The 21,728-nt window shown below is 40.7% G+C and overlaps 1 protein-coding gene across 5 annotated transcripts in view; it reads left to right on the top strand.

Moving 5' to 3' along the window:
* Positions 1–21,728, top strand: part of RMDN2 (regulator of microtubule dynamics 2) — a 168,093-nt gene that overhangs the window by 72,315 nt on the left and 74,050 nt on the right. For 3 of the 5 annotated variants that reach the window (XM_063695953.1, XM_055377727.2, XM_055377726.2), the window contains exons 9-10: positions 4,472–4,525; positions 4,617–4,697. In XM_063695953.1, the coding sequence (XP_063552023.1) occupies positions 4,472–4,525; positions 4,617–4,697 (135 nt within the window). Of the gene's footprint in view, positions 1–4,471; positions 4,526–4,616; positions 4,698–17,654; positions 18,017–21,728 lie in introns of those variants that run through there. The other 2 variants (XM_019021196.4, XM_019021195.3) reach the window with 1 other exon arrangement.

Genomic DNA, 21,728 nt, shown 5'->3' with positions numbered 1-21,728 from the left:
ACTAAAACAGCTGAGAGGACTGAGGGGTCTGGAGTGCTGAGGCTAAGGCTGTGGTGGAACTAAGAAATCTGAGAAGTGGAGGAGATGAAAGGGAACAGCACAGACCCTGGCTCCCACACCCAGGAGAGTCTGCAACCCCCGGGTCCTACAACACAGGAGGCCGTGTTGTTGGTACCCAGACTGCCCCGAATCCACCCCTCCAAAGAGCGTTCACAGAGGCCAGGAATGTGTCTCTAGAGCCATCCAGCTGGATCCCGTAGAGGTTGAGAACACTGAGTTTAGAGTTGACAAGTGAAGTTGAGTCCTGAGCCTTTCCTGTCTGAATGACCTGGACACACATTTCCTTAGTTCTCCCACTCTCAAATTCTTCATCCGTGAAATGGCCATAATAATACCTACTTTGTACAGTTTTTGTGAAGGTTACATAAAATAATATATTTTATATTCTTAGCCCAGGGTCTAACATGTTAAATGTTCTAACTAAAAATCAATGTTAGCTACTATTGTTTTGCTATTATAGCAGGGGAAAATTGGTCCTCCACAGCCTCAAAGCATCTAGGGAGGTGGTTTAGACACCTGTAGGAGTCATCTGTGAATCCCCTGGGGAAATTCTTTCATACTATAGCATGCTTCCCACCTCATCCAAAATTCTGGCATGATTCCCTAGGGCAGTGGTTCTCAACCTTGGCTGTGCATTGCAGTCATCTGAGGCACCTTACAAAATGGAGCCCAGGCCATGACCCAGACTCATTGTTTCAGAACCTCTGGGTATCTTGAAGTATAGTTTATAAGCAATAAATTGTACCCATTTTAAGTGTACAGTTCAGTGAAGTTTGACAAACTTATATACCTATGTAACCACCACTGTAACCACCACCATTTCAAGATAGCATTTTCATCATCCTAGAGAGTTATCTTTGCCTCTTTGCTGTCAATTTCCCCCATCTCCTGCCCCGAGTAACCACTGATCTGCTTTCTATCATTATAAATTAGTTTTGCCTATTCTAAAATTTAATATAAATGGAATCATACAACATGTACTTTTGTGTATATCTGGCTTTTACTCAGCATACTGTTTTGAGATTCATTCATTTTATTGAGTGTATCAGCTAAGTAATGAGTATTTCATTGCTAAGTAATATTCCATTATATGGATATACCATAATTTGTTTATGTGTTAACTTACTGATAGACATTTGAGTTGTTTCTGGTTTGATGCTATTTTGAATAAAGCTTCTGTGAACATTCAAATGCAAGTTTGGTGTTGACATATTTTATTTCTCTTGGATAAGCACCTAGGGGTGGAATTGTTGCGTCATATGGTATGTGCTTTTAAACATTGATCAGTGTTTTTAAAGATCATGAAACTGTTGATTCCAGTGGCAGCTGCTGGCATGGCTGGAAACCACTGGATCAGAGGATGGGTGTGTGTAGTAAATGACAGGTGTGGCAATGTTGGGAGACAGGCTACCCTGATTGCACTTATTGTTTGCAGTCATATGATCCCTGAGTCTGTACTAGTGACTTCCCCACCTGCAGAACTCTTGGCTGTGTCCTGATATGGTATAAGGCTGCTGCTTGAGCTTATAAGATGTTTTAAAGAAGAGCTAATTTATTCAACATTGTTTATTAAGCACATAACTAGTGCCAAACATGGCATCAAATACTGGGAACACAGAAATGACCAACAAAGTTCCTACCTTCAGGGAACTTGGATAGCCAAGACAAATTAAATATGTATAATATTCTTTGCCAGGTGTTATGATAAAGAGTGTTCTAAGGGCCTTTCTAGAAACTGCCTCATCATTGGAACATTGCATTGAAACATTAGCATTTGAATAATGCTACCCTCCTTGTAATTCATCCAAGGCCTTTTATGAAAGGTCAGAATCTGTTTTACCTTAGGAATTCAGTGTTGTTAGTTGCCTGTCTGTGTTCTGTTGGGCTTCAGATTTTTAAACCATGAGAACAAAAAGAGATGTTCTGATTTATAATCACTTTAGTTAACTAAACATAGGTGTTAAGCTATATATGCAGAATTAGAATGCCAGCATTAAAGAAATAAGCTGTTTACATGCATACATTGGGGCAAGTTATCCCCATTATGGGATTCGGACAGAGCTGAGGCAACTACCAGGCATAGAAGAAGGTATAATTGAATAAAGTTCAGTCTTAAGTCCCTCCTATTAGAATGGCTCAAGAAATGCGCTTACCAAACTAGAAGACTTGAAATGGAAATGATTAGACAAGAGAGAAACAGGAGAACCAGAATACATGGATAAGAGAGAAGAAGCAGGAAAACCAGAATCCATTGATTAAGAGAGAAGAAGCAGAAGAACCAGAATCCATGGATGCCACTGTAGGATGGTCAAGGCTCTGGCTTGATTGAAATTGACAACTTCCTTTAATCTGTTGGTAGCTTTGCTGTCTCTCCAGCAGGTTTCATTCCACGCCCAGACACTGTTAACCTACCTGGTCTTAAAGATTTGTACCGAGTCTGGCTCCCTACCCTAGTAGGAGATTTTTGTCCTCCTTCTTCTAGAACCCTTCTCATTTGGATTCTGTACAGAATAAAATGTCTTTTACAAGGGATGTGCCCTTATAAGGTGTTGGACCACTTCTTAGCACCCTGATTTGGATTTATCTTCATTAGTATCTATCTTTAAAAATATGTATATTATTTTGACTCAGCAATTCAACTTCTGGGAATCTCCCTTATAGGCATAAACACACATGTACACAAGCGTATGGGAAAAAGTATGTTAATTGGTTATTAGTAGTAATAATGAAAACGGAGAATAAATCAAGATGTCCAATGGAGAATGCTTCCTTTCATTGTGATTCATGCAGAATATGAAATACAGCTATTAAAAATGATGAAGTATATCTATGCTAACATGAAAATGTGTTTGTAATATGGGAAAAAAAGTCTGGGGCCAATATGTAGATTTTCTATCAATGTGCACATTTCTTCAGTTTTATGTATTTGTATTTTTCTAGCTTTACTGAGGTATAATTGACAAGAATTATATATCTGTAAATTATATATATATGTAAAATGGTTCCATTTTGTTTTGTTTTCAGAAGCCAAATATCTGTTTTTTTATTTGCCTGTACTTGGCAAAGAGTCTGGTAGGATACATGTCAAACGGCTGATAGTGGTTACCTCTGGGGCATGAGCCTGAAGTTGAGAATAAAACTGGGAAGGAGAAACTTTCACTTTTTAATTTTGGAAATGTCTGGATTGTTCATATCTTGTGAAACAAGGATATTTTTGTAAATTTTTAAAAGCATCCTCTTCTCTTGTGTTCTACCCCCGTCTAGGGTGGAGACTCCAGGTTGTAAGCTTGCTTGCCTGGGCCTTCAAAACAGTGAAAGCTGACTCTGAAGCAAGACTGACTTAGGTTCTAAGAAGAGCTGTCTAGTAACAATACCATATCTGAAAGAATTCTTATTTCCCAGAGATAAAGGAACTGGTACATAAAAGATCAGTAGATAGGAGAGAAGTACCTTTATAATACCTACTCATGTCTACTGCCTGGACTGGATGTTTCAAGGATCTGTCTTTACTTTAAAAGTCCATGATTTGATGGACTTCAGATATTATTTAACTCCTGTGGAATATGTTGAAATCACAAGAAATCAAATATTAATCTAGTGGAAGATGCTTGCCATGGGGTACCAGTCATGCTCTACTCTCATTTTCTAAATAGATAGTGAGGCTGGGAGTGGTGGCTCACGCCTGTAATCCCAGCACTTTGGGAGGTCAAGGAGGGTGGATCGCCTGAGGTCAGGAGTTTGAGACAAGCCTGGACAATATGGTGAAATCCCATCTCTATTAAAAATACAAAAATTAGCCAGGCATGGTGGCAGGTACCTGTAATCCCAGCTACTCTGGAGGCCGAGGCAGGAGAATCGCCTGAACCTGGGAGGCGGAGGTTGCAGTGAGCCGAGATCGCGCCACTGCACTCCAGCCTGGGCAACAGAGCAAGACCTGATAGATAGATAGATAGATAGATAGATAGATAGATAGATAGATAGATAGATGATAGATAGATAGATAGATAGATAGATAGATAGATAGATAGATAGGCAGACAGACAGACAAATGTATAGGACTTGTCCTAGGAATATCACCAGTTGTTTTTGTTCTTGAAAAGAAAAGGATAGAGAAAGAAGACTGAGGAAAATGATTATGTAAAGAAATCTGGAAACCATAAAGTATCTCATTGCTTTGTAAGCTTTATGACCATGGTAATCAATTTTATTTTAATGACTAAATGCAAAGGCTATGTTTCCACCCAGAAGATACTTAAACTGATCAAGTGATTCAAATGTGAAACAACCACCCTAAATTCTTAGGGCAGTTTGGTTCATACTATTTGATTTATTTAAATATATTCTCTTCACTTGTGGTTACTGTTATTTTAATATTGCCCTGTTATTCTCTCATGTTTTTCTCTCAAATCAGGCTGAAGAACTATGCCCTGGTTATTCTAATCCCAATTACATGTACTTAGCAAAGGTAATGAAGACCACTGTTCTGCTTTAAGATCACTTTGAACCTATCACATAAAAACGGATTATGTTTAATATTGGTTATTTCTCATTTCCAGTGTTATACTGATCTTGAGGAAAACCAGAATGCTTTGAAGTTCTGTAATTTGGCATTATTGCTTCCTACTGTTACCAAAGAGGTAAGTCCAGAAAGTGACAGTGAGTGCTGTTGTCTTGTTAGTACTATTCAAGCTCAAAATAGGAATAACTCGCTTAGATACATTTGTAGTTTTCTCTATTCAATTTTATGTATTTATTTTTATTCTACCTTTATTGAAGTATAATTGACAAAAACTATATGTATACAGCATGATGTTTTGATAGACATATACATTATGAAATGACTACCACAATCAAGCTAATTAACACATTCATCACCTCACATAGTTACTTTTTTTTATTGTTGAGAACATTTGAGATCCACTCTCTTAGCAAATTTCAAATATACAATACAGTATTATTAACTACAGTCACATTGCTGTCCTTTAAATCTCCAGAACCTATTCATCCTGCGTAACTGAAACTGTGTACCCTAGACCAATATCTCCCCATTTCTCCCACCCTCCCAGCCCCTGACAACCACCCTTCTACTCTCTCCTGTGATGGAGTTTTCTTTCTTTTTTTTTTTTTATTATACTTTAAGTTTTGGGGTACATGTGCACAACATGCAGGTTTGTTACATATGTATATATGTGCCATGTTGGTGTGCTGCACCCATTAACTAGTCATTTAACATTAGGTATATCTCCTAATGCTATCCCTCCCCACTCCCCCCACCCCACAACAGGCCCCAGTGTATGATGTTCCCGTTCCTGCGTCCATGTGTTCTGATTGTTCAATTCCCACCTATGAGTGACAACATGTGGTGTTTGGTTTTTTGTCCTTGCGATAGTTTGCTGAGAATGATGGTATCCAGCTTCATCCATGTCCCTACAAAGGACATGAACTCATCATTTTTTATGGCTGCGTAGTATTCCATGGTGTATATGTGCCACATTTTCTTAATCCAGTCTATCATTTTTGGACATTTGGCTTGGTTCCAAGTCTTTGCTATTGTGAATAGTGCCACAATAAACATCCGTGTGCATGTGTCTTTATAGCAGAATGATTTATAATCCTTTGGGTATATACCCAGTAATGGGATGGCTGGGTCAAATGGTATTTCTAGTTCTAGATCCCTGAGGAATCGCCACACTGACTTCCACAATGGTTGAACTAGTTTACAGTCCCACCAACAGTGTAAAAGTGTTCCTATTTCTCCACATCCTCTCCAGCACCTGTTGTTTCCTGACTTTTTAATGATCGTCATTCTAACTGGTGTGAGATGGTGTCTCATTGTGGTTTTGATTTGCATTTCTCTGATGGCCAGTGACGATGAGCATTTTTTCATGTGTCTTTTGGCTGCATAAATGTCTTCTTTTGAGAAGTATCTGTTCATATCCTTTGCCCACTTTTTGATGGGGTTGTTTTTTTCTTGTAAATTTGTTTGAGTTCATTGTAGATTCTGGATATTAGCCCTTTGTCAGATGAGTAGATTGCAAAAATTTTCTCCCATTCTGTAGGTTGCCGGTTCACTCTGTTGGTAGTTTCTTTTGCTGTGCAGAAGCTCTTGAGTTTAATTAGATCCCATTTGTCAATTTCGGCTTTTGTTGCCATTGCTTTTGGTGTTTTAGACATGAAGTCCTTGCCCATGCCTATGTCCTGAATGGTAGTGCCTAAGTTTTCTCCTAGGGTTTTTATGGTTTTGGGTCTAACATGTAAGTCTTTAATCCATCTTGAATTAATTTTTATATAAGGTGTAAGGAAGGGATCCAGTTTCAGCTTTCTACATATGGTTAGCCAGTTTTCCCAGCACCATTTATTAAGTAGGGGATCGTTTCCCCATTTCTTGTTTTTGTCAGGTTTGTCAAAGATCAGATGGTTGTAGATATGCAGCATTATTTCTGAGGGCTCTATTCTGTTCCATTGGTCTATATCTCTGTTTTGGTACCAGTACCATGCTGTTTTGGTGACTGTAGCCTTGTAGTATAGCTTGACGTCTGGTAGCATGATGCCTCCAGCTTTGTTCTTTTGGCTTAGGATTGATTTGGCAATGCGGGCTCTTTTTTGGTTCCATATGAACTTTAAGGTAGTTTTTTCCAGTTCTGTGAAGAAAGTCATTGGTAGCTTGATGGGGATGGCATTGAATCTATAAATCACCTTGGGCAGTATGGCCATTTTCACGATATTGATTCTTCCTACCCATGAGCATGGAATGTTCTTCCATTTGTTTGTATCCTCTTTTATTTCATTGAGCAGTGGTTTGTAGTTCTCCTCGAAGAGGTCCTTCACATCCCTTGTAAGTTGGATTCCTAGGTATTTTATTCTCTTTGAAGCAATTGTGAATGGGAGTTCACTCATGATTTGGCTCTCTGTTTGTCTGTTATTGGTGTATAAGAATGCTTGTGATTTTTGCACATTGATTTTGTATCCTGAGACTTTGCTGAAGTTGCCTATCAGCTTAAGGAGATTTTGGGCTGAGATGATGGGATTTTCTAGATATACAATCGTGTCATCTGCAAACAGGGACAATTTGACTTCCTCTTTTCCTAATTGAATACTCTTTATTTCCTTCTCCTGCCTGATTGCCCTGGCCAGAACTTCCAATACTATGTTGAATAGGAGTGGTGAGAGAGGGCATCCCTGTCTTGTGCCAGTTTTCAAAGGGAATGCTTCCAGTTTTTGCCCATTCAGTACGATACTGGCTGTGGGTTTGTCATAGATAGCTCTTATTATTTTGAGATACGTCCCATCAATACTTAATTTATTAAGAGTTTTTAGCATGAAGTGTTGTTGAATTTTGTCAAAGGCCTTTTCTGCATCTATTGAGATAATCGTATGTTTTTTGTCCTTGGTTCTGTTTATATGCTGGATTACATTTATTGATCTGCGTATGTTGAACCAGCCTTGCATCCCAGGGATGAAGCCCACTTGATGATGGTGGATAAGCTTTTTGATGTGCTGCTGGATTCGGTTTGCCGGTATTTTATTGAGGATTTTTGCATCGATGTTCATGAGGGATATTGGTCTAAAATTCTCTTTTTTTGTTGTGTCTCTGCCAGGCTTTGGTATGAGGATGATGCTGGCCTCATAAAATGAGTTAGGGAGGATTCCCTCTTTTTCTGTTGATTGGAATAGTTTCAGAAGTAATGGTACCAGCTCCTCCTTGTACCTCTGGTAGAATTTGGCTGTGAATCCATCTGGTCCTGGACTTTTTTTGGTTGGTAAGCTATTAATTATTGCCTCGATTTCAGACCCTGTTATTGGTCTATTCAGAGATTCAACTTCTTCCTGGTTTAGTCTTGGGAGGGTGTAAGTGTCGTAGAATTTATCCATGTCTTCCAGATTTTCTAGTTTATTTGCGTAGAGGTGTTTATAGTATTCTCTGATGTTAGTTTGTATTTCTGTGGGATCGGTGGTGATATCCCCTTTATCATTTTTTATTGCATCTATTTGATTCTTCTCTCTTTTCTTCTTTATTAGTCTTCCTAGCGGTCTATCAATTTTGTTGATCTTTTCAAAAAACCAGCTCCTGGATTCATTGATTTTTTGAAGGGTTTTTTATGTCTCTATTTCCTTCAGTTCTGCTCTGATCTTAGTTATTTCTTGCCTTCTGCTAGCTTTTGAATGTGTTTGCTCTTGCTTCTCTAGTTCTTTTAATTGTGATGTTAGGGTGTCAATTTTAGATCTTTCCTGCTTTCTCTGGTGGGCATTTAGTGCTATAAATTTCCCTCTACACACTGCTTCGAATGTGTCCCAGAGATTCTGATATGTTGTATCTTTGTTCTCGTTGGTTTCAAAGAACATCTTTATTTCTGCCTTCATTTCATTATGTACCCAGTAGTCACTCAGGAGCAGGTTGTTCAGTTTCCATGTATTTGAGGGGTTTTGAGTGAGTTTCTTAATCCTGAGTTCTAGTTTGATTGCACTGTAGTCTGAGAGACAGTTTGTTATAATTTCTGTTCCTTTACATTCGCCGAGGAGTGCTTTACTTCCAACTGTGTGGTCAATTTTGGAATAAGTGTGGTGTGGTGCTGAGAAGAATGTATATTCTGTTGATATGGGGTGGGGAGTTCTGTAGATGTCTATTAGGTCTGCTTGGTGCAGAGCTGAGTTCAATTGCTGGATATCCTTGTTAACTTTCTGTCTCGTTGATCTGTCTAATGTTGACAGTGGGGTGTTAAAGTCTCCCATTATTACTGCGTGGGAGTCTAAGTCTCTTTGTAGGTCACTAAAGATTTGCTTTATGAATCTGGGTGCTCCTGTATTGGGTATATATTTATTTAGGATAGTTAGTTCTTCTTGTTGAGTTGATCCTTTTACCATTATGTAGTGGCCTTCTTTGTCTCTTTTGATCTTTGTTGGTTTAAAGTCTGTTTTCTCAGAGACTGGGATTGCAACCCCTGCCTTTTTTTGTTTTCCATTTGCTTGGTATATCTTCCTCCATCCCTTTATTTTGAGCCTATGTGTGTCTCTGCACATGAGATGGGTTTCCTGAATACAGCACACTGTTGGGTCTTGACTCTTTATCCAATTGGCCAGTCTGTGTCTTTTACTTGGAGCACTTAGCCCATTTACATTTAAAGTTAATATTGTTATATGTGAATTTGATCCTGTCATTATGATGTTAGCTGGTTATTTTGCTCATTAGCTGATGCAGTTTCTTCCTAGCCTCGATGGTCTTTACGATTTGGCATGTTTTTGCAGTGGCTGGTACCGGTTGTTCCTTTCCATGTTTAGTGCTTCCTTCAGGAGCTCTTTTAGGGCAGGCCTGGTGGTGACAAAATCTCTCAGCATTTGCTTGTCTGTAAGGGATTTTATTTCTCCTTCACTTATGAAACTTAATTTGGCTGGATGTGAAATTCTGGGTTGAAAATTCTTTTCTTTAAGAATGTTGAATATTGGCCCCCACTCTCTTCTGGCTTGTAGAGTTTCTGCTGAGAGATCAGCTGTTAGTCTGATGGGCTTCCCTTTATGGGTAACCCATCCTTTCTCTCTGGCTGCCCTTAACATTTTTTCCTTCATTTCAACTTTGGTGAATCTGACAATTACGTGTCTTGGAGTTGGTCTTCTCGAGGAGTATCTTTTTGGCATTCTCTGTATTTCCTGAATTTGAACGTTGGCCTGCCTTGCTAGATTGGGGAAGTTCTCCTGGATGATATCCTGCAGAGTGTTTTCCAACTTGGTTCCATTCTCCCCGTCACGTCACTTTCAGGTACACCAATCAGACGTAGATTTGGTCTTTTCACATAGTCCCACATTTCTTGGAGGCTTTGTTCATTTCTTTTTATTCTTTTTTCTCTAAACTTCTCCTCTCGCTTCATTTCATTCATTAGATTTTCCATCACTGATACCCTTTCTTCCAGTTGATCAAATCGGCTACTGAGGCTTGTGCATTTGTCACGTAGTTCTCGTGCCTTGGTTTTCAGCTCCATCAGGTCCTTTAAGGACTTCTCTGCGTTGATTATTCTAGTTAGCCATTCATCTAATTTTTTTTCAAGGTTTTTAACTTCTTTGCCATGGGTTCGAACTTCCTCCTTTAGCTTGGAGTAGTTTGATCGTCTGAAGCCTTCTTCTCTCAGCTTGTCAGAGTCATTCTCCGTTCAGCTTTGTTCCGTTGCTGGTGAGGAGCTGCGTTCCTTTGGAGGAGGAGAGGCGCTCTGATTTTTAGAGTTTCCAGTTTTTCTGCTCTGTTTCTTCCCCATCTTTGTGGTTTTTTCTACCTTTTGTCTTTGATGATGGTGACGTACAGATGGGGTTTTGGTGTGGATGTCCTTTCTGTTTGTTAGTTTTCCTTCTAACAGTCAGGACCCTCAGCTGCAGGTCTGTTGGAGTTTGCTGGAGGTCCACTCCAGACCCTGTTTGCCTGGGTATCAGCAGCAGAGGCTGCAGAACAGTGGATATTCGTGAGCAGCAAATGTTGCTGCCTGATCGTTCCTCTGGAAGTTTTGTCTCAGAGGAGTACCCGGGCGTCTGAGGTGTCAGTCTGCCCCTGCTGAGGGGTGCCTCCCAGTTAGGCTACTCAGGGGTCAGGGACCCACTTGAGGAGGCAGTCTGTCCATTCTCAGATCTCCAGCTGCATGCTGGGAGAACCACTACTCTCTTCAGTGCTGTCAGACAGGGACATTTAAGTCTGCAGAGGATTCTGCTGCCTTTTGTTTGGCTAAGCCCTGCCCCCAGAGGTGGAGTCTACAGAGGCAGGCAGGCCTCCTTGAGCTGTGGTGGGCTCCACCTAATTCGAGCTTCCTGGCTGCTTTGTTTACCTACTCAAGCCTCGGCAATGGCTCGCTCCCCTCCCCCAGCCTTGCTGCTGCCTTGCAGTTTGATCTCAGACTGCTGTGCTAGCAATGAGCGAGGCTCCATGGGCGTAGGACCCTCCGAGCCATGCGCGGGATATAATCTCCTGGTGTGCCACTTGCTAAGACCATTGGAAAAGCGCAGTATTAGGGTGGGAGTGACCCAATCTTCCAGGTGCCATTTGTCACCCCTTTCTTTGACTAGGAAAGGGAATTCCCCTACCCTTTGCACTTCCCAGGTGAGGCGATGTCTCGCCCAGCTTTGGCTCACGCTCGGTGCACTGCAGCCACTGTCCTGCACCCGCTTTCTGGCACTCCCCAGTGAGATGCACCCGGTACCTCAGTTGGAAATGCAGAAATCACCCATCTTCTGCATCGCTCACGCTGGGAGCTGTAGACTGGAGCTGTTGCTATTCAGCCATCTTGGCTCCACCCCAGAGTTTTCTTTCATACTAAAACCTTTGACTTGGATTTTACATGTACTATGAAGTTTTAAAATTTGCTGTATCTCTGTAAGATAACCTGTCACCAGGAGGCCCCTACCAGTTAAAACATCCTGATGCTTGTTAGATGTAAGACAGCAGGGAGTGAAGCAAGCATAATTCCTTCACTGGGAAGGAGGGGGCGCAGCATAATTCCAGGGAGCTGGGGATTAACTATGTAGGCAGCAAACAAGCTAGACAGGTGGCCCAGCCTAGAGTAAGGGGAGTGACCATGGGTTGCCATCCTCAGTCCTCAATTCACAGCAGGTGTGGCTATCCAAGGCCATGACAAAGATGAAAAATATGTAATAACATGTTCTTGGTTTTTGGACACTGGCCATTAATGAAAAAGAAACTATTGCCCTGTCTCTTGCCCTTTTATTCAGTAAGTCAGGATTCTGGGTATGCTTTAAGTTTCAAGCATTCCACAGGGTTAACAACTCAGTCTGCTCCTGTGAGCTGTTGACTGGTGTTGTGGGAACAACAACAAAAAAATAGGTACATATTTTCCTCCTTTTCTCATACCACCAAATATTATCATCCTCTAAATCATTAACAGAAAATAAATGCCTCAGTAAAAAAAACCCTCCTCTTTTTCTGTGTTGGAGCAATACAAGTTCCAATATTTATTGTGATCTGAACTATAAACAAATAAGACACACCTGTTGCCTTCTAGGAGGCTATAGCCTAGAAGGGAATATATGATGTGTGTCCAAAAACTATAGCTCGAAGCAGAAAGCATAAGGTACTAAGAGAAGTACATATCATCAGTTATGGAAATTTTCAAAAGGGAGAAATTATTTTTACCTAGAAGAGGCCAGGTGGCATCAGAGGTAGACTTTGAAAGATCTGTATAATATGGAGTTGTGGGCAAGTATATTGCAGGTCATGAACAGAGGCACAAAAGTGAGAAAGCAAAGCTCAGTTTGCCTGGAGCGAAAGGAATGTGCCCACTTTCCCCCGGACCACAGATTGTACCAGCCTCCCAGTCATTCTCCTCACAGCTTCCTTGCCTCCCGCCAGGCCGCTCTTGACTCCCAGCAGCAGCCCAAGCAACAGATTAAATGTAAACGTCAACATGTCACTTCCCTGCTCAAAACCCTTTGCTGCTAGGATGAGGGTCAGAATTTTTAGCATGTCTTTCAAGGCTCTGACCCAGCTCCTACCAATCTCTCAAGCTTCATATGTTCCCGGCTCCCCTCTCCTCTGCACCACCCAGCCTGCCCTTCACCCTTAGAACATACTGTTCCCACTTCCTGAAACAGTCCTACCCACCCTCCGCTCCTTCCACTAGCTTTATTCCTTCCTATCCTCCAGGCCTCACCATGGATGCTGTTTCTTCAGGAAAGACTTCCTTGACACCTGCTGGCAAGAAAGCCCCTATACTTTTCCTTGCTATCATTTCACACAGTTATTATGTCATTATTAATGTGATTGTTCCATGAAAGTAACAACCAGGTTTGTCTCATTCATCACTGTACCCCTAATCCTGTGTAACTGCCTAGCATATAATAAGCACTCAGTAAGTGTTGATAGAAAGAACCAAGGCATTAATATCGTACAAATAAAAATAATAGTGTCAATAGTAATAATAAAGAGGACTCGTAATGAATGTAAGAAGGCTAGACATTGGAAGTATTTCTGTAATAAGCAAAATAGTATGAGCAAATATTTCTCACATTGCATTTTTTTCCTCAGTGATGTCTCCATTTGTATTCTTAGCAATTTTTTTCCAAGTAGTAAAGGTATGTAAGGTATATTTCCATTTCTTTTTCCATGAGAAAATAGGATGAAGTGAGTTATATGTAATACCCCTCCATCTCTATAAAGTTTTTTCAGATTGAAATATACCGCATTAGTGATTTTGCTAACCAAGTTTATTCATTTCCAAAATGTCTAGCAATGCTACTAGTTACAAGAGGACAACCTAGCCATCAGTTTACTCTCTTGTGTGAAATTTCATAAGATGTTTGTTTCTTTCTTGTGGCATTTATAGCTTCTTCCTTGCATTATAGTCATTTGTGGACATGTCTTCTGTCCCCTATTAGGGAACTCTCAGCTCATCACACTGCTACTTGATATTGGGAATGTCAGTCGTTTGGTCTCTAGAGCCCAGATTCAAAGGTGTAAGCAGCTTTACCTTCCCAGAATTTGAAACTACAGTATTTTTATTATTCATGTGGACTTTTCTTGACCCTAAGACAGTAATCTCAGATCCTGAGAAACATTTCTTTTTTTAAAAAGGGATTTCTGTGTCTAAGACAGTGTGAGAATGATTGCTGAATGAAATAATGACTTCACTGGCAACCTGAAAGTTGTTTGCCTGGAGGCAGTATTAAAGTTCATCAACGTGGAGCCTACTGAGAAAGCTCAAATATAAAAAGCATTATGTAATGTTTTATGATAAGAGGTGCTAAACTGGTAAAGAAAAACCCATATTTTAAAATTGCTGAAACATTTTGAAATGGCATTAATCACCTTTCTAAGACAAACAGACTCATAGACTAGTAAATCCAATGTTACCAGAAACAAACCACAAAAAGAAGTGTACTCTGGGAGTGCTAAAAGTTAAGAGCACGTTATATTTAGCAAGTGGTATAGTTGTCTTTGAAATGGCCTGTTGATTAAAGTTCTGAGCTGTATTTCCAACCTGTTTTATGAGTTGAGAAGCATAACTCTCATTGGTAACTGCTCTTAGTAACAAAATCCTAATTCTGCTTTAAATGCTCTTTCTTAATTAAGATATCATATTTGATTATGATATCTTGAAAACATTGGTTTTCTGGATAAGTTATAAAACAGAATTTGTATCCATTCACTCTGCCTTCCTGTTATAGAAATGCTACAGCTCAGGGTAATAAATGGGTCTCTTGTCAAAATCCTGCAGTGTTGTCTCATTTGCTAGAAATTCTTGTTTGCCTATTTCTTTCTGGTTGAAACTTATTTCTTGTAAATTAACTCATCTGTGCTATCCGTACCTGGAGAATTATTCCTAGTGCTTTTTAAAAAATTAATAAAGCAGCCGGGCGTCATGGCTCACGCCTGTAATCCCAGCACTTTGGGCGGCCGAGGCGGGCGGATCACCTGAGGTCGGGAATTTGAGACCAGCCTGACCAACATGGAGAAACCCCATCTTTACTAAAAAAAAAAACACAAAATTAGCCGGGCGTGGTGGCACATGCCTATAATCCCAGCTACTAGGGAGGCTGAGGCAGGAGAATCTCTTGACCCTGGGAGGCAGAGGTTGTGGTGAGCTGAGATCGTGCCATTGCACTCCAGCCAGGGCAACAAGAGTGAAACTCCGTCTCAAAAAAAAAATTAATAAGGCTATTACAGTATGATAGTATAGACAGACTTTTCCCACTGTCTAAACAGACATTTTCATGATTTGTAGAAAGTCTGTTTACAACCCGCTATTTCTCCTCTTTTGACTCTTACCTTCTTGTCATTTGCATTTAAAATGTATTATTTCTTAAGATTTTGCAATATATGTAATGGTCTTGGTCGTATTATTTAAATTGATCTTAAAAACACTCTAAAGAAGTTTCTTAGAACCCTTTTATTTATTTATTTTCTTAAAATAATTGATGATACAGCATCAGTTTGGGACTAGCTGTTCTTAACCATTACCCAGTCTCATGAAGTTGGTGTGTGATAATCATTACCCAAATGCTAGGAGAATAATGACAATTTAATGTAAATAAGTTTCTCTCTTATTTATCCAGTCTTTAGCAGAGAGCATTGATGTAGTTTTCTAAACCATATTTTTCTAACACTATCAGATGAAATAAATCTATATTTTTGAATATGTGTGTTTGGGTGAAAGAGAGAGATTATCTTTATTCAGTTATTTTACAATTATAGAGGTGTACTCTGCTAGAGGCTTGGGATACAAAGAGAAAAAACAGATACCTCTGCCATCATGAATTCTGTGGTCTAGTGGGAAAGGCAGGCACTGAAAAAGTCATAGCAATAAAATTTGATGAGTGTTTTGGAAATAAAAGCACAGAGATTTATGAGAAAATAAAACTGGTACTGCAACTTGGGCCATGGGCCAGGAAAGGTCATCCTGAAGTTTTGCTATAAAATCTAAGGAAATTAGAATTTAAACCCAGTTGTTTAAATATTTAAGACTTGCTTGGACAGTAGAGGGCTCATTAAAAATACAAGTTCCTGGCTTTTTCTAGAAAGTTAGAAAGAAGCTCTGAGCTCCCAAATGTGGTGACCCCAACCCCAGTATCTTTGTGGTCTCACTCAAGTTTCTGTCTGGGTTCTGCCTTTCTGGCTTAGTGCTCAGATGGCCCCTGAATGAGATTACAGAGAAAGACAGGTGGTGACTGAGTTCTTGACAGTACAACGATAGGAATTGTTGACCCTCGGCTGGGCGTGGTGGCTCACAGCTGTAATCCCAGCACTTTGGGAGGCCGAGGCGTGCAGATCATTAGGTCAAGAGATCGAGACCATCCTGGCCAACATGGTGACACCCTGTCTCTACTAAAAATACAAAAATTAGCTGGGCATGGTGGCACGTGCCTGTAGCCCCAGCTACTCGGGAGGCTGAGGCAGGGGAATCACTTGAACCCGGAAGGCGGAGGTTGCAGTAGGCGGAGATTGCGCCACTGCACTCCAGCCTGGCAACAGAGCGAGACTCTGTCTCAAAAAAAAAAAAAAAGAAAAAAAAGGAAATGTTGACCTTTAAGGATATGGCTTTGGATTTTACTCAGAAAGAGTAGACTCTGCTAGACCCATCTCAGAGGAAGCTGCACAGAGATGTGATTCTGGAGAAAATCCTCAAAACCAGCATCCAGGCAAGAAAGTCTTAAAAACAAAGACAGAACTTCCATGTAGAATATCTGCAGGAAGGAGCGATGTAACAACATGTCAATACTGAGATTCGTAAGGGTGAACTCTGTTCCTCCACAGCAGAATTGGACTGGGGAGGGCCAAATTAGGAATGCAGCACAATCACATGACTTTAGTTTGAGGCTAGAGAAAGTGTGCTATCTCAGCTCAAAGGTGTGGATAGTTCAAATTTGGGAGAAAAGGAATAACCTGAGCTCCAAACCATAACCTGAGTTCTTATAAGAGGGCAATTGCATAAATATAGCCAATATATTAAGTGCTTGAAACATAATGAAAACCTTAAAATTAATCGTATAGCTATGCAGCTGACCTGCTACAAAGGAGAAAACTTCTGTACGCAAAGGAGAGTAACACACCATATGAGTGTAACCAACGTGGAAGACGTTAACTAGAGGCTATACTGAATGCTCGGCATCAGATTCATATGTGGGAAAATAAATGAATAAATGAAGGTATTTGAGCAAGGCTCTAACAGCCTGTTTTGTCCTCAGTAGCAGAGATGTCACAGTGGAGAGGAGCCCTTGGAATATAATGAGTATGAGGAAGTTGTCACAGCTCAACATTGACTCAGCCTGTGTTAGCTCACACTGGAGGGAAACTCCATAAATGTAATGAATGTAGGAAACAACTCATCCAGAGAGTTAACTTTTATTCATACCAAAGAACTCTTTGTCTGTAGTCAGTGTGGAAATGCCTTCAGTGACCATTTATCCTTTAAACAACACCGTGAATTAACACTGGAGAGAAGCCATATGAATATGATCTATGTGGGAAAGCCTTCATTTAATGATCTCACCTTAGTCATAATGAGACAATGCACATGGAGAGAAACCCTATAAATGTACAGCATTTGGAACAGCCTTCAACCTCAGCCCTAACCTTTATAGGTGGTCTCACTCAAGTTTCCGTCTATCTGAAAGATGCCATCTTTTAGATACCAGAGAGCTCCCACAGGGCTAAACCCTACACCCTTCAGGCAAAGCTCAAGCGTTGATATGCAGAAAAAACTTAGAGTAAAACAGGAAAGAAAGTGGCGAGTTTTTTCCAGGAGGAAGAAACCTGTTGGGAAAATACTAGATACTTCATGCTGGAGAAGGAATTCAATGAAATAAACATGATAAACCCTCTACTCATAGAGCGACACTCCAGGACATGTGAGGATTAATGCTGTATAAAACACTCAATAAGAGAAAAGCAACTTGTTACAATGAAAAAAAAAGAAAATTATTAAAAAAAATAATAAAACACTGTCAATGTCCTGAATTAGGGAAAGTATTTGGTGATTGCACGTACCTTCATGAACCTTAAAGTTCTCATGTTGGGGAATCTCCTCAAGTCAATGTAAGTCTGTTTCAGCATACTAGAGTATCAAGATGAATGCATGAAGTTTCATTATGTATTTGTATTTTCTTTATAGGATAAAGAGGCACAGAAAGAGATGCAAAAAATAATGACTTCCTTGAAGAGGTAAATAAACGAATTTACTCTTCAACAAATCAGATGTGGTCTACCAAAATTTAAATGAATCAAAGTTGTGCTTTTATTATCCTTTTCTTCATTTTTGATGTAAGGGTATTGTGCTCAGATTTGAAGGTAAAGCCATGTTTCTGCAGAATGCATTCCACTAGTAGCACTACAAAATTAATTATGTTATTTGGAGAATCTATATACTATAATGTCAATACATAATCTATAAACATGTATGCTTTATATTTTTCTTATCAATAAACTGCAGCCTTAAGAATATTTCTTTAAATAAAATATTTAAATCCAATAAAATGAATTCTCATGAATATTTTATTGTTTCAATGGAGACTTCATAAGACAAAATAATTTCATTAATGTGGATGAAAAATGGAAAACTCAGCAAAGGAAATGAACAAGTTGTTGGCAGAAGAGAAAAAACAAACAAATGTAGTATTGTAACTGGTAATCAAAAGATGTGAATAAAATTACAATAAAATACTGTTTTACCATCAAACTAGCTTTCACTCGTGTCCATGTGAAGAGACCACCAAACAGGCTTTGTGTGAGCAACAAGGCTATTTCACCTGGGTGCAGGTGGACTGAGTCCAAAAAGAGAGTCAGCAAAGGAAGGTAAGGGTGGGGCCATTTTATAAAATTTGGGTAGGTAGTGGAAGATTACAGTCAAAGGGGGTTGTTCTCTGCCTGGCAAAGGTGGGGGTCACAAGGTGCTCATTGCAGGAGCTTTTGAGCCAGGATGAGCCAGGAGAAGGAATTTCACAAGATAATGTCATCAGTTAAGGCAGGGACCGGCCATTTTCACTTCTTTTGTGGTGGAATGTCATCAGTTAAGGCAGGGACCAGCCATTTTCACTTCTTTTGTGATTCTTCACTTGCTTGGGGCCATCTGGACGTATAATGCAGGTCACAGGGGATACGATGGCTTAGCTTGGGCTGAGAGGCCTGACACTAGCAAGGATATTTTTTCTTCATTCGGAAAGCATTCAATGCTAGCAATATTGTCATGAGATGGAGCATTCTCATACACGGTTAGTGAGAGAATATTTTGTCACTTGGGTACATTAAATATGAAAATATAAAAGAAAAAATTTAAAAAGTATTTTGGCACAAACCTTTGGTAAAATTTATCGAGAGCCTTTGAAAAGTATTAAATCTTTAGTCATGGAAATAATCATAAAGAGTAAAGTGCAGTGACTGATTCACAGATGTTCATAACAGCATAGCACTATGTCCAACAGTAAGAAAGCAGCTAGCCACATTGAAATATAACTACAATCGAATAACATTTTGACATTAAAAATAATTACAAAAATGTTATAGGCAATGGCACAGAACATCTTAAGTGCAAGTACAAGTCAAAAATAGTACATACATAGGATCTCAACAGTATAAAAATAAGCACAGAAGAGCATCTGGTAGGGAATACACTAAAATAGTAGTAGTTTATATTTCTGTGGAGCTGTATTTTTCCTATATTTCCCAGTTTTTAATAATAAATAAAATGATTTTTTAGGTTGAACTTAGCAGTGAGCTATAAAGATTCCCTGCTACCTCTTAATCAGCCTCATCTTGGAAGTCAGAGTAAAAATTTGGATTTTCTGTTTACCGTCCCAAATACATGGGTGCGCATGCACGCACGTGCATACACGCACACACACATTTATACACTTAAAATTTCAAGCCGTGATAGACATTCTGGTTAGGTAAATTAAGCAACCCCCAGCCCCATCTTCTATAATGGTCAATCAAGATACTGAATCAGTCCAGCTGGTTCTCACTTTCCTCTGATAACTGGTCTAATGTTGAAACTCTTGGCTAGATGGGGCAAGAGTCTTGCAGGTTGTCTCGTGGATATGCTGAGAGGCTATGGATACCTCTGGCTATCTCTAAACAGCTAAAGGAATATGAAAGTATAGAAAGGTGAACCCAGCTAGCAGCAAATGACATAGAATCAACTATGTTGTAGGTTTTGTGGGAGCAACTCATTCCAGCAGAGTGCTACAAACACTTCCTTTACGAATTATGAGGACTACCGAGAAACACTCCTGGTGGGTGACAGTGGGATTTGGGACTCATAATTGGAACCTGACATAAGATCTAATCAGTGTTCATGTATTATATTTTAACAAAATTCTTGTTTCTCATAATATGTCTTCAATGGACAAGTTGATATCCGTTGACTGGGTAATCAGTGTAGTTGTTTCTGGATATGGGCTTGACCCAATAGAAATGTAGTACTCTTAATTCAATCTTTAGAGAATTAAGAGTTTCTGACACATTTGGCCATTTCTCCAAACGGGTATTAACAAAGGGAATTCCCCTCCTCATCATGGTAATAACCCTTCAAAGAAGCATTAACTCCCTGCTGTATGCCCCCTTCCAGAGTCATACTGTCATATCTGTATTCCTCATAAAGCCATATAATCAGAGAAATTATGCTCGGGAGGCTCAGGCGGGAGGATTGATCGAGCTCAGGAGTTCAAGACAAGCCTGGGCAACATGGTGAAATCCCATCTCTACAAAAATTAGCTGAGTGTGGTGGTGCATGCCTGTAGTTACAGCTACTTGGGAGGCTGAGGTGAGAGGATTACTTCAACCCAGGAGGTCAAGGCTGTGATAAGCTGTAATTGCGCCACTACACTCCACTCTCCACTGCACTCTGGGTGACAGAGTGAAACTGTTTCAAAAAAATTTTTTTTTTAATTTAGAAATAATTTTTTAAAACTAAAACCATTGCAAATAATTGCTAAATAGCTCCAAAACCGTGAACAGGACTAGAATCTGATAACCTAGAAGGGTGTGCTATACAGCAGTGGTCCCCAACCTTTTTTGGCACCAGGGGCCAGTTTCATGGAAGACAATTTTTCCCTGGATCCGGGGGTGAGGGGATGGTTTCAGGATGATTCAAGTGCATTACATTTAGTGTGCACTTTATTTCTATTATTATTACAGTGTAATATATAATGAAATAATTATACAACCCACCTTAATGTAGAACCAGTGGGAGCCCTGAACTTGTTTTCCTGCAACTAGATGGTCCCATCTAGGGGTGATGGGAGACAGTGACGGACCTATCAGGCATTGATTCTCATGAGAGGAGACAGCATGCTGGCAGCCCTCGCTCGCTCTCTGCGCCTCCTCTGCCTGGGCTCCCACTTTGGTGGCACTTGAGGAGCCCTTCAGCCCACCGCTGCACTGTGGGAGCCCCTTCCTGGGCTGGCCAAGGCCGGAGCCAGCTCCCTCAGCGTGTGGGGAGGTGTGGAGGGAGAGGGTGAGAGGGAACTGGGGCTGCGCCCGGCGCTTGCGGGCCAGCTGGAGTTCTGGGTGGGCGTGGGCTTGGCGGGCCCCACACTCAGAGCAGCCAGCCGGCCCTGCCGGCCCAGGCTATGAGAGGCTTAGCACCCAGGCCAGCAGCTGCAGAGGGTGTGCTGGGTCCCCCAGCAGTGCTGGCCCACTGGCGCTGCACTGGATTTCTCACCGGGCCTTAGCTGCCTCCCGGCAGGGCAGGGCTCAGGACCTGCAGCCCCCGATGCCTGAGCCTCCCCCGCCTCCTTGGGCTCCTGTGCAAACGGAGCCTCCCCCACGAGCGCCACCCTCTGCTCCACGGTGCCCAATTCCATCGACCACCCAAAGGCTGAGAAGTGTGGCGCACGGTAGGGGACTGGCAGGCAGCTCCACCTGTGGCCGGGTCTGGGATCCACTGGGTGAAGCCATCTGGGCTCCTGAGTCTGGTGGGGACTTGGAGAACCTTTATGCCTAGCTAAGGGATTGTAAATACACCAATCAGCACTCTGTATCTAGCTCAAGGTTTGTAAACACACCAATCAGCACCCTGTGTCTAGCTCAGGGTTTGTGAATGCACCAATCGACACTCTGTAGCTACTCTGGTGGGGACTTGGAGAACCTTCGTGTCCACACTCTGTATCTAGCTAATCTAGTGGGGAAGTGGAGAACTTTTGTGTCTAGCTCAGGGATTGTAAACACACCAATCAGCACCCTGTCAAAA

Source organism: Gorilla gorilla, chromosome 12 (assembly GCF_029281585.2).
Source record: "Gorilla gorilla gorilla isolate KB3781 chromosome 12, NHGRI_mGorGor1-v2.1_pri, whole genome shotgun sequence".
NCBI classification, from domain to species: domain Eukaryota; kingdom Metazoa; phylum Chordata; class Mammalia; order Primates; family Hominidae; genus Gorilla; species Gorilla gorilla.
This window is presented reverse-complemented; position numbering and strand designations above follow the sequence as displayed.